This window comes from Chiloscyllium plagiosum, unplaced genomic scaffold, assembly GCF_037043375.1.
Source record: "Chiloscyllium plagiosum isolate Xiang-an unplaced genomic scaffold, Cpla_swu_hap1 HiC_scaffold_3, whole genome shotgun sequence".
NCBI lineage: Eukaryota > Metazoa > Chordata > Chondrichthyes > Orectolobiformes > Hemiscylliidae > Chiloscyllium > Chiloscyllium plagiosum.
In genome coordinates, this window is record NW_028270141.1 from 78,803,697 (window position 1) to 78,817,916 (window position 14,220).

Genomic DNA, 14,220 nt, shown 5'->3' on the forward strand with positions numbered 1-14,220 from the left:
GAGGCTGTTCTCTCCGCGACTCCCTTGTTACGTCCACTCCCCCTACCAACCAACCCTCCACTCCTGGCACCTTCCCCTGCCACCACAAGAGGTGCAAAACCTGCACCCAGACCTCTCCCCTTATCTTCATTCAAGGCCCCAAAGGATCCTTCCACATCCGACAGATTTTCCTGCTCCTCTACACATGTCATCAACTGTGTCCATTGCTGTCCATATGGTCTGCTCTACACTGGCGAGACAGGATGCCAACTTGTGGAACATTTCAGAGAACATCTCTGGGACACATGCACCAAACAACCACACCGCCCTGTGGCTGAACACATTAACTCCCTTTCGCACTCTGCCAAGAGCATGCAAGTCCTGGGCTACCACCAATGCCAAATTCAAGCCACCCAACACCTGGAGGAAGAATGCCTCATCTTCCGCCTTGGGACCCTCCAACCACACAGGATCAATTTCAATTTCACCAATGTCCCCATCTCCTCTCCACCCCCCCCCCCACCTTATCCTAGAGTCAACCTTCCAACTCAGCACTGTCCTGTCCAAGTTCCTTCCCACCTATCCGGTCTACCTTCCAATCCGATGTATCACCATCATTCCCCACTTTCATCTACCTATTGCATTCCCAGCCACCTCACCAAACCCCCCTCCTCTTCTCCCCCTCCCCCCCATCCCCCTCCTATTTAACTCTCAGGCCCCTTGAGGCCCCCCCACATTCCTGATGAAGAGCTTATGTTCGAATCGTCAACTCTCCTGCTCCTTGGATGCTGCCTGACGGGCTGTGCTTTGCCAGCACACCACCTTTTGGCCATTATTAGACTGCTGACTGGATATCTCTCATTTTAAGTAATGTTAATCCAGTTAATGTTGATCTTGCTTTGCTCACCTCCTGTGCAGCTGTAACCTTGTACTTCTCACTCTTTCTCAGCACCCTACGATCAGTGTCCTTGTTTGCTATACTCTTTGCAAAACAAAGATTAGATTAGTTCCCTACGGTATGGAAACAGGCCCTTCGGCCAACAAATCCACACTGACCCTCCAAAAAGTAACCCATCCAGACGCATTCCCCTACCCTATATTTACGCCTGACTAATGCACCTAACATTATAGGCAATTTAGCACGGTCAATTCATCTAACCTGCACATCTTTGGATTGTCGGATGAAGCTGGAGCACCAGGGGAAGCCTCCGCAGACACTGGGAGAATGTGCAAACTCCACACAGTCACCCAAGGTGGGAAACAAACCCGGGCCCCTGGTGCTGTGAGGCAGCAGTGCTAACTACTGAGCCACCGTGCCATCCCAAAGCTTTCACTATAGTTGTGTGTATGACTACCATAAGTCAAACCAAATCAAATGTGATTTCAACTTATCAGCCCTCGCCTCAATGTTGTTCAAGTCTTGCTGTATTTGGGTATGGGCTGCTTTAGTACCTGAGGAGTTGTGAATGCTGCTGAACATTGTGCATCGTGAACAAACATTCACACTACTAACCTAATGATGGAGGAAATGTCATATTCATAGAGTCAGAGAGATCTACAGCATGGAAAATGGTCTTTCAGCCCATTGGGCCTGTGCCACTCAAAAACAAGCACTTAACTATTCTAATCCCATTGTCTGGTACTTAGCCTATAGTTTTGTATGGCTTGACATTGCAAGTGCATATCTAAATACTACTAACATGTTTGGAGGATTTCTGCCTCTATGGCCCTTACATGATTCCAGCTTCGCACCACCCTCTGATTGAAAAATGTTTTCTCTGCATCACCTCTTAAACCCCTTGCCATTTATCTTCAATCTATGTCCTTTGGTAATTGGTCCCACAACCAAAGGGGAACGTTCCTTGCCTTTCATAACTTTACACATCATCAATGATATCCTCCACCAAGGACTTGTGTTCCAAGGAAAATGACCCCAATCTATTCAACCTTTTTTAAATAACTAAAACTGTCAAGCCCAGGAAACATCCACAAACACACTGATCAATCCTCCTAGCATCCAAGTCTGAATCATTTATATATACCTTTAAACAGAAAGGATCCCAACATTGAGTCCATAGAACCTCAATGGACACAGGCTTTCAGTTGCAAAAACATGTATCAGCCCTCTTCGTCCTACCACTGGACAATTCTGTATCCAATTTTCCAAATTTCATTTGGGTCTGCTGGCCTTTACCTTCACTATATGTCTCCCATGCTGGGCCTTATCAATTGCTTTGTTGAAGTCCACGTAGACTACGTCAAATGCATTACCCCCGTCTCTACATCCGGTCACCTCTTCAAAAAATTCAAAAAGTTGATCAGAGGTGACCTTTCCTTTACAAAACCATGCTGACATTTCATGATTAATTTCAGTCCCTGAAAGTGAGAGTTAATTCCTTTCCTTATAACTGCTTCCAACAGTTCCCTAGCCATTGAGTTTAGACTGATTGACCTGTAGTTTCCTGGTTTTTCACTCCTTCCTTTTTTGAATAACAGTATGATGTTGGCTGTCCTCCAGTCTGGACACTTATCCTGTGGCCAGACAGGAATTGACAATTATTGCCAGGAGTGCCTCCAACCAGCAGAAAGCGCACAAGCCACTCACACACTCACTCACCTCACTCACTCACTCACTCACTCACTCACTCACTCACTCACTCACTCACTCACTCACTCACTCACTCACTCACTCACTCACTCACTCTCCTTGATACCATACTCAGTTGAATCCTGCCTTGATTTCCAAAGCAATCATTCCCCCCTCACTTCTGGAGTGCATCTCTTCTATTGATGTTTAGATCAAATCTGTCATGGGTTCAGGAGCCAAGTGGCAGAAATGAAATCGAAAGTTGTGCCTTTATGAGTGCTGCTTCATAGTACTGTTGCGTTCATCTGTCACTTTGATGATCAAGTAGTCTGACGGTGTGGCAATTGCTGTATTAGATTTTCTGTTGCTGTTTGTCGTCATGACATACTCAGGCAATTTTCTACATCGTCTGGTAGGTGAAGAAAAGGTCACCATAGTGTCGGAGGACCACAGGGTACACTCCTCATTATCACGGAGGTAGCAGGTGGTAGAGTTAACCTGGGGGTCACCATGCTTCACGTGATGGGGAAGGTGGAGGAAGTCTTCATGGTAACCTTAACCAGTACAGGAATTGACTCATGCTATTGGTATAACTGCCAATCTGCATCACCAACTTGGCTATTCAGCTGACTGACCTCTGGTTAGATGTTGGTATTGTAACTGTGTAGCCAGGGCTAGAGGCACAGTTAGTTCTGGAGCACATGTCTTCAGTACAATTGCCAGAAGTTGACAGGCCTGTACTCTTCGCAGTATCCGGTGCCTTCATCTGTTTCTTGATATTACAAAGACTGAACCTACTTGGTTGAAAGCTGATATCCATAATGCCAGGCTGTCTTAGGAGTTAAGTGTGGTGCTGGAAAAGCACAGCAGGTCAGACAGCATTAGAGCAGCTGGAGACACGTCAACTCTTCTGTTCCTCGGATGCTGCCTGACCTGCTGTACTTTTCCAGCACCACGCTCTCAACTCTAATCTCCAGCATCTGCAGTCCTCACTTTTGCCTCTCTCTGAGGAGTAGTCCGAGATAAATCACTGACTGAATTTGAGTACTTCTCCCTTCTCTTTTGTACGTGGGTGCCGGGCTACTCCATCATTTTGAGGAATTGGGTATTTCTGGAGCCTCTGGCTTTAGTGAGTTGTTTTCTTGTGCACCCCCATTCACAATTGGATGTGGCAGGACTGCAGAACTTAGATCGTGGTTGTGGCGGAGGGGGGTCACTGATCCCAATCTATTGTGTGCTGTTTCCACGGTTTAACATACATGTATTCATGCATGTGTTGTCGCTGAACCAGGCTGACACGTCACTTTTAAAATGCTAGTGCTGCTGTGATGATGCCTTTCCGCATTGCAGAAGATGAACTTTTATTTAAGTAAATTCTTTTTCTCCTGTTGAACCTCAAAATGGCATCAGATTGTGGCAACAAAACACCTTTCACTGTATCTTCAAAATATGTGTGACAATAATTTATTTGTCCATTCATCTCCCAGTCCGATGGTAATGGGTAAAGCCTGCCTGTGAGACTACATATTGTGAGTGAATGCAAGTCTGCTGCTGCTGCTGTCTTTCAATGCCTCATCGATGCCCAGTTTAGATACCTAGTTAGGTTTTTCAAAGTGCCCTCATTTCACATATTAGTAATGCCACACAACATGTTAGAGAGTATCCTCATTACAAAGATAAAGTGAATGTTTTGTTGCATCAAGAATTTTGAATTTGTTTTAACTTGGCATGTATCTTGAAACAATCTAGCAGTTTCACTTGGTTTATCACCATGAGGTAAGGAAGCTAGGGTAAAATGCAATAAATCAATAAATGTGCATTTTTGCTTTGAGCAGTTGAAAAGTAATTAATATTCTAGCAGTCTTTATAAAAGTTAACGTGAAGTATGCCACAATTTATAATGTATGAAGTCCAGTATTTTCACAAGTACTTTGATAGTTCACATAGTTGTGGTGGTCTAATGACAAAGTTCTATTTACATTTAAAGATCTATGTCAAAGAACAAAGAAAATTTACAGCCCAGGAACAGGCCCTTTGGCCCTCCAAGCCTGAGCCGATCCAAATCAACTGTCTAAGCTTGTCGCCCAATTCCTAAGCATCTGTATCCCTCTGCTCCCCTCCAGACGCATCTTAAATACATCTACCATGCCTGCTTCTACCACCTCTGCTGGCAACACAATCCAAATCCCCACCACCCTCTGTGTGAAGTACTTGCCGCGTGTATCCCCCTTAAACTTTGCACCTCTCACCTTGAAAGAGTGAACCTCTCGTTATTGAATCCTTCACATTGGGGGGGAAAAAGCTTATCTCTGTCCACCTGTCTATACCCTTCATGATTTTGTAAACCTCAATCAGGTTCCCATTCAATCTCCTTTTTTCTAATGAAAATAAACCTAACCTACTCAACCTCTCTTCATAGCTAGCACCTTCCATACCAGGCAACATCCTCGTAAACTTTCTCTGCACCCTCTCCAAAGCGTCTACATCCTTTTGGTAATGTGGTGACCAGAATTGTACACAGTATTCTAAATGCAGCCGAACCAATGTTTTGTACAATTTTAACATGATTTGCCAGCTCTTATACTCAATACCCCGTCCAATGAAGGCAAGCATACTATATGCCTTCTTGACCCTCTATCCACCTGTGTAGCAACCTTCAGGGTACAATGGACCTGCACTCCCAGATCTCTCTGCCCATCAACTTTTCCGAAGGCTCTTCTGTTCATTGTATAATTCGCTCTAGAATTAGACTTGCCTAAATGCATCACCTCACATTTGTCTGGATTGAACTCCATCTGCCACTTTTCCGCCCAACTCTCCAGTCTATCTATATCGTCCTGTATTCTCTGCAAGTCCCTTATGTTTTCTGCCACTCCACCAGTCTTCGTGTCATCTGCAAACTTGCTGATCATACCAACAGTGCCCTCTTCCAGATCATTTATGTATATTACAAACAACAGTGGCCCCAGCACTGACCCTTGTGGAATACCACTGATCAGCTTTCTCCATTTTGAGAAACTCCCTTCAACTACTACTCTCTGTCTCCTGTTGCTCAACCAGTTCTTTATCCACCTAGCTAGAACACCCTGCACACCATGTGACTTCACTTTCTCTATTAGTCTACCATGGGGAACCTTATCAAACGCCTTACTAAAGTCCATGTACATGACATCAACAGCCCTTCCTTCATCTATCAACTTGATCACTTCTTCAAAGAACTCTATTAAGTTGGTAAGGCACGATCTCCCCCATACAAAACCATGTTGCCTATCACTGATAAGCCCATTCTTCTCTAAATATAAATAGATCCTATCCCTCAGTACCTTCTCCAGCAACTTTCCCACCACCGACGTCAGGCTCACTGGTCTATAGTTACTCAGAAAACCCCATTACCCTTCTTGTACAGAGGGACAACATGAGCAACCCTCCAGTCCTCCGGCACCTCACCTGTATTTAAGGATGCCACAAAGATATCTGTTAGGGCCTCAGCTATTTTCCCTCTTGTCTCCCTCAGCAACCTGGGATAGATCCCATCCGGTCCTGGGGATTTGTCCACCTTAATAACCTCTAACCTCCCCAACACATCTTCCCTACTTATGTTAACATGATCCAGACTAATCAAACTTCTATCTCTAACCTCAACATTCGTCATGTTCCTCTCCTCAGTGAACACTGATGCAAAGTAATCATTCAGAATCTCACCCATTCGCTCAGGTTCAACACACAGTCTTCCTTCGTTATCCTTTAGTGGACCAATCCTTTCTTAAGTTACCCGCTTGCTCCTTATATAAGAATAAAATGCTTTGGGACTCTCCTTAATTCTGCTAGCTAAAGCTATTTCATTACCCCTTTTAGCACGCTTGATTCTTTACAACTTTTTCCCTGTTAAGTGACAAATTAATTTCTGCCCCAGATGTGTACACGTTTGGCTTTGTTGATTTTTTTTGTTAAATGTACTTTGAGCGACTTTCATTTTGACAGTCATTTAGAAGAAACAGTTGATGTGAATTTTCTTCATCTGGGAGATCTGAGAGAAAGCTAAAATTAGTCTGCCTTATTTTTTAGGTAATATTCGAGGAGCGACAATAGTGGATGCCTTAGACACATTGTACATTATGGGTATGCATGACGAATTTAAAGAAGCAAAGGAATGGGTTGAAAGGAATCTTGACTTCAATGTGGTAAGTATTTTGAAAATAACAACTTTTCTGTTTCTCATAAAATAATTGAGAAAGATGACATGTGACCTGAGCAGTTGAGAAAGAAGACCGAGGAGTTGGAGTCGCTTGTTCCATTGTGCATAGATGTTTAACTCTTGGGTGTAACATTTAGGGCAAATGTCGAGGCTAAGGATGCAGCACTTAGGACAGTCCTGTCTGACCCATACACTCAGCTAGAAAGCTATGACTCTACACCCAGAAAGTAAATTGTGCTTTCAATTTGAGTTGTAGCAGCACACAAGAAGACCATCATTTTGCTTAAGTATGTATGTGTGCCAAGCTTTGAATCAGACTTAGAGCTCAAATTGCAGAGGCTGAATTAAACAATCATGTTCCAGACAGTGGATACCATTAAAGCCTTCAACTCTTGAGAACACAGTGATGTCTGAGCGTGAAAGACATTTTTGATAATCTTCGAACCAACATCATTAGTCTTGTTTTCTCTCTTTACTACTTGGTGGCTGATTTTTAATTGTAGCTCTCCTATACTTCTGACTGTTCGGTATAATTTAAGACAATAGATTACATTCATTAAAGTGACATGTTTTTAATGGAATCTGGTAAATCTCCTATGGTATCACTCTCTAAGGTGATCTGTTTATAATGTTAGTAATATAGTATGCCATCATACATTCTGTTTGCATACAGTTTTGTGCGATCTGCTTTAATATCCTTTTTTTAAAAAAACAGAAATGGGAGAGGGGGCAGTTGAAATAAGATACTTGTTATTAAATGTAATAAAGAATTTGGAAAATTTCTTCACCCACAGTCACTAGAATGTTGAACTTGGTACCACACGAACTTGATAATACAGTAAAGGAAAAAGAAATTAAAAATTGCTGAAGAGGGTGAAAGAAGGTTTTTGTGAGCATAAACACAATTTCAAGCCAGATCCCAGGATAGCCTGTTTCGATGCTGGATGTTCTATATCATTAGGTACTACAATTCCCATAAATTAGCATATCATTTAAAGGGGAGTTGTTTTTCTCGTAAATTCCATTCTTTGTAAACCCTGGCTTCTCCCAACATTGGGACAAGCACCAGGGATCAATTGGCATTCATTTCTTTAGGCTAAGACAGAAGTTTGTATGTTTGCCAAAGTATTAAGTTTGAAGTGTGATAGAGGTGTCTGTACACACTGGGATTTTCTTTGTGTGCATAACAAGCCAGATGCTGTGCTATTTCATGAGGAGAGAAATATTATCCTTGCTATAATGCCATCTTTTGCTAAGGTAAAGTGGTGACCTTCTTGTTCAAAAAATAATCCAAGTCCAAAAGAGACTACAAGGTTAGAGGGTGGAACAGGTAGAACAGGAAGCTAGAATAATCTCTGGTGATGGGAGAATGCATGCAGAGCAGGGTATAAGGGAAGATTAGAGGGGGTAGTGTGGAATATGTAGTATACACAGTAAAAGGCCAGATTTAGAGTAGTGGTGGGATGCAGTTGGATGGAGTGAATTATAAGCCAACACTGAGATGATGCTAGAAATGTCACAAGTGTGGTTGTAGCTCTGAAAATCTCAGTGCAACTTGGTAGGGAGTTGCAGGATATTGACCCAGAAACAGCAAAGATGTCCCAGCTTATTTCTAAGCTAGGGAATTGTGAAAGTTGATAGGAAGCATGGAGTCAATGGTATTTTCGTGCACCTGCCTAGTCATTCTAGGTGGTATAGGCTGCAGATTTGGGAGGTGCTGTCAGCGGAGCCTTGTAAAGTTTCTTGTAGATGGTGCAGCCACACTGCACTGGTGGTGGAGGAAAAGAACGTTTCAGGATATGACTGAATGCTGGTGTGAAGCAACACTCACTCGGGCAGGTGTAGAATACAGCTGACTTGTGCCTTCGTCAGGGTACAAAGGCATTTGAGTTCACTTGCCACAGAATATTCAAACTCCGTCCAACTCCTGTTACTGCAGTATTTATAGCTGATCCAATAATCTTTCTCATTAGAGGTAACCCCCCAGGATGTTGGCATTGGAAGATTTTAAGGAGATAGTGCCATTGACAGTCAAGGGGATGTTGTTAAATTATCAGTGCAATTAGTCATTGACTGACACTTGTGTAATGTCAGTATTACCAGCGTTTGTATAGTTAAGTTTTTTTTGTTTGGTATTACATAAATCATTTTGTGCTTATTGAAGAAACTTAGCTGAGTGAAATTTTTATTCTCAACTTAACATAGATATACAATTTAATGAGTAAAACATTTAAACATTTGTTGTGATCAGTGGAGTAGTAGGGCTAGTAGTCTGCGGACAAACCTTGGTTGAAAGACTGTTGAGAAGGGATAATTTATCACTCTGAGAATGAAAGTGGAGAGTACCACACTCAGATTCATAGCATGGTTACACTGTAGAAGGAGGCCATTTAACCTATGAGAGGAACTCATCACATTTGAACAAACTGACAAAAGTGAGGATTGCAGATGTTGGAGATCAGAGTCTAGATTATAGTGGTGCTGGAAAAGCACAGCAGGTCAGGCAGCATCCAAGGAGCAGGAAAATCGACGTTTCAGGCAAAAGCCCTTCATTAGGAATGAGGACGCTTTTCCAGCACCACTCTAATCTAAACATATGAACAACCTGCCTCTTCCCCAGCTTCTGGGAAATGTCTCCTCTTTTAGATGATTGCCTAATTCCCTTTCAAAGGCCTTGATTGAAACTATTCACCACCTACTCAGTGCAATCCAGATTCTAACCACTTGCTCCTCAAAATAGCTTTTCCTCATCTTGTCATTGCTTTTGACCAATGATGTTAAGTCAGTGTCCTCTGCCTATGGGATCACACTCTATTTTTTCCAGAATCCTCATAGTTTGAGTCTTCAAGTGAAATTGACATTTCAAGTTCAGTGACCCTTTGTCACAACTCGCTATTAACTGTGCTTTCTCTCCACAGACGCAGCCAGACCTGTTGAGTTTCTCCAGCAATTTCTGTTTTTGTTTCATATCTTCAGCATCTGTAGCTCTTTGGTATATTCTAGTGAACGCGTTTTCCTAGCAATTTGATATTATTTGTTAACTCTGGAGCCTGGTCAATGTAACTGTATTGCACAGTAAAAAGTATAGTATTTTTAAAATACATTTCTTCTCTATTTTTTGATGTATTTTGTTTTGCAGGTTATTTCCGCTAGGACTATAGTCTTGCTTATATAACATTACAGTATTTAAGCTTACATTTGTTTCTTTCGGCAATATATGCCTGGGGAAGAAAACAATCTCAGGTTTGAAAACTGATCTCTGTGAGATACTGCGATTGGTTTAAAGTTGTGTTCTTCAGTAATGCATTCATGCCTTGGAGGATTTATTGTATTTAGGAAAGCTGTGATCTTTCAGCTGACCTTCTAAGGAACCTCATTATATATCTTGCCTGTAAAATCAGTCGTTCACCACTACTCTGATTCCTGTTACTCAATCAGCTTCATAGCACTATTGTCCCTTTTATTCCATGGACTGTAACATTGCTGAGATCCTGTTTTGAGTCTTTGTAGACGATACCATATAATAGAGAACCTAAGACTCTTCCTCTGGGAGTATGGGATCAAATCCCAACATGGTAGATGAAATTTGAATGCAAGAAAAATCTGAAATTAAAAATTGGCTTAATGGTGACCATGATTGTCATAAAAGCCCATCTGATTTAGTGTCCTTCGGGAAGGAAAACTGCCATGCTGATGTTGTAAACCCTTATCAACCTTCTCTGTTGCCTCAATGGAAAAAGTCAATTAAGTTAGTTATACACAATTTTTCCCCTCACAAGTGCATGCTTTAATGTATCAGTGTTTGTCGAAGTGACAATTATTTTTGTCCAAGATATTACTCATTCTAAAAGCTTCCCAGCTATTGTGGTTTGTTATGAATGGGGTAGTCCACCTTTTTAATCTAATTAGTAGAAAGCTTGAGAATTTGAGAATAAACAGTGAGAAGTTTGTTGTGTTGCTGTAAACTATTTACAGGTTGTGTGAATACTGCTGTCAATACCACTGTTCATGCTAGAAGCCTTCCATGTCTCTCCACTCACTGTCCCAACCTCGTTGCACTCATGGGGCGTCATCACGGTGGGTGCTTCTAATCTCTCACTTTCAGATATTGATCCTTTAAGGTCCATATACAACACTTTTCTCTCTCTCCGGCTACCCCCACCCCACCCAAGTCTTTGTCTTGAGTATGGTGCCATCGCATATGTTCATTTTTGTATATTTATACTTGCATACAGCCCCTTAGATTTAAGCTCTCCAAGATATCTTTGCTGAGTTAAGTTGGAATAACTAAATAAGGAGAAGCAATTGTATAGTGGTAATATAACTGGACTCGTGTTACAAAATCTAAGACTCTTCCTCCGGGGGTATGGGTTCAAATCCCATCATGGCAGATGATGAAATTTGAATGCAAGAAAAATTTGAAAATAAAACGTTGGCTTAATGGTGACCATGATTGTCATAAAAACCCATCTGATTCACAGTGTCCTTCAGGAAGGAAAACTGACTTGTATATGACTCCAGAGCCACAATAATATGGCTGTCTCTTAACTGCCTCTCAGCAATTAGGGATGGGCAGTAAATGTTAATCTAATAGCAGCACCCCTATGCCATCAACTAACCAAATTAAAATTTGTCATCAGCTAGTATCTCGTGACAGTAGTGATGTGTTTCAATGTTCAAAGTAAATTTTCATGACTATATAACCAGGTCATTAGTTTGGCTAACTTCTGTGTAAGATTCGTGGGTTTTGATGCATTCCTGCTCTTGCATCTGTTCCTAATGAATTTGATTGTGTCTGTTCCGATGTGTTGGCCATTGTGACCACAGTGGATAGAGTTAACTATTCAATTTCTTCAATAAAACTCCCATCTCGTCATGCAATACCTTGTCAACAGTTCTCTAGACAATATACCTGCTGTTGTTTGACATTTACCTTGTGCATAAACTGTTTCATAAGCAAAGTTCATCAATCTCAATAAAAGCCGCATATTTTTGAAGGTATTCTTGTGTTCTTTCTCATTGAGTAAGAAAACAAAGTTTGTGTTTGTCTTCGTTATAATTTGCGGACCAATGATGATGTACTTTGAGAATTTTTCATAAATGTATTTAACTGAAAGAGCTTCTTTTCCTTTAACTACGCATCTTATTTCTTTGTCTCATGGTGCTCAAGATGCATAAGAAACTGTCTGCTTGTTCATGAAAAGTACTGCTTATTCTGTGGCTGAAACATCTCCTACTGTCATTGTTAATAGTGAGGGATTCAAATGTGCTCAGGTGTGTGTGGGTATTAGCATTTTCTTTATTTCCTGAGATACCTGTTCCTGATGAGGATTCCAACACCATGCTTCAGTTTTATTCAGGAGTTGTCTCAAAGAGTCAGCCACAGTTGCTAAATTGAGTAAAACCTTTTCTGACTGATTATTGTATTCAGTCTATCTAACCTTTAAACGCTTCAGAGTAGTCCTTTTCAAAGTGACTATTGACTTCCTGTCGATTCCTTTAACTTTCTGAATTAGATTTAGGTCAATACTTCACATTGAGTGAAAATTCCTGATTATGTAATGCATATAAATTTCCTTTTATCTGGTTACCTTATGTTAAAGAGCTGCTTGTGAAATTTCTTTGATTTAATTTCTTCTGTACTGTGCAACTAAAGTTCTGTTGTTGCAAAGAGCATTTTGCTAACTAAGGTTCTCTGACAAAAATCTGTTAAACTTGCACCAAGGTCCAACTTGAATTTGATAACATGTCCATTGACATAAAAGTCTACTCAAGCAAAAGTGGAGTTTGAAGTTTTAGTGGGATTTAAGTAAGATCGTGCTAAGGCCCAGATGTGATATATCACAGGCTGCTGTGAGATGCAAGAGAGGGCATTGCAGGAGCCCTGAAATTAATTTTTTAATCCTCTCTGGACATTAAGGTACCAGAGGCTTGGAGGACAACTAAAGTATAACCCCTTATTCAAGAAAGGTGGTAGGGATAAACCAGAGAATGATAGGCCAGTGAGTGTGACATCAGTGATGGCTAAACTATTGAAATATTTTCTAAAGTATAGATTAAATCGCCATGTGGAAAAGCAAGTATTAATCAAGGATAGTCAGCATGGCTTTGTATATGGACGATTGTCTCACAGGATTGATGGAGATATTGGAGGATGTGAATAGATGTGTAGGTGAAGATAGAACATAGACTATGTTCTATCGTCCAGTGGATTTAATTTACGTGGACCTCGGTAAGACTTTTGACAAATTCTCAAGAAGGAGGCTGGTGACGAAGGTAAGAGCCCAGGGATCCAAGGTAGTTTGGCCAGTTGAATCCAAAATTGGTTTTGCAGCAGAAGGGGATGGCTGAAGGTTTGTTTTGTGACATGAGGCCTGTGTCCAGTGCCAGGTTTGCTCCTGGGTCCCTTGCTGTTTGTGCACTTTAATAATCGAGACATGAATATAAGATTTGATCAGAATGTTTACAGATGACATAAAGATTAGTGGTGTGGTAAATAGCGAGAAGGAAAGGCTAACACTACAGGACAACTTGCAGGTCAGATGATCAGAATAATGGCTAATGGAAGTTCATCCTAAAAAGTGTGAAGTGTGCATTTTGGGAGGACAAACAAGGCATGAGAATGTATGATAAATGTTTGAGTCGTAGAAAGGATCAGCTAGACATTTGTGTTCATATCCACAGATCTTTGAAGAAAATAAGACAAGTAGATGAGGTGGTTAAAAAGGCACATGGGATTCTTGTCTTTTTGTTGAGCTATGTTGAATATAAGAGCACAGAGGCTATGATGGAGCTGCAGTTTGGTAACAACTCTAGTACTGTGTGCAGTTATAGTTGCCACGCTATAGGAAGGATGTGATTGCATTTGAGAGAGTGCAGTGGCCATGCGCTATGATTAGTCTGGCACATTTCAGCGATGAACTGGAATTCACTGTCTGAAGAGGTGGTTGAGGCAGGAGCCACCACAGGTTTTGAGATGGGGTGTGGACACGGTTGCACTGTTGCCTGACAATGCCACGGATTCTGGATTGATTCCAGCCTTGGGCAACTGTCTGCCTGGGTTTCTTCTGGGTGCTCCAGTTTCCTCCCATAATCCAAAAGATGTGCAGGTTAGGTGAATTGGCCATGTTAAATTGTCCATCGTGTTCATGGATTAGATTAGATTAGATTACTTACAGTGTGGAAACAGGCCCTTCGGCCCAACAAGTCCACACCGCCCCACCGAAGCGCAACCCACCCATACCCCTGCATTTACCCCTTACCTAACACTACGGGCAATTTAGCGTGACCAATTTACATGACCTGCACATCTTTGGACTGTGGGAGGAAACTGGAGCACCCGGAGGAAACCCACGCCGACACGAGGAGAATGTGCAAACTCCACAGTCAGTCACCTGAGGTGGGAATTGAACCCAGGTCTCTGGCGCTGTGAGGCAGCAGTGCTAACCACTGTGCCACT

At 41.7% G+C, this 14,220-nt stretch overlaps 1 protein-coding gene across 1 annotated transcript in view; it reads left to right on the forward strand.

The window, feature by feature from the left end:
- Positions 1–14,220, forward strand: part of man1a1 (mannosidase, alpha, class 1A, member 1) — a 469,900-nt gene that overhangs the window by 187,805 nt on the left and 267,875 nt on the right. The window contains exon 3 of the mRNA XM_043684356.2: positions 6,632–6,747. Within this exon, the coding sequence (XP_043540291.1) occupies positions 6,632–6,747 (116 nt within the window). The remainder of the gene's footprint in view (positions 1–6,631; positions 6,748–14,220) is intronic.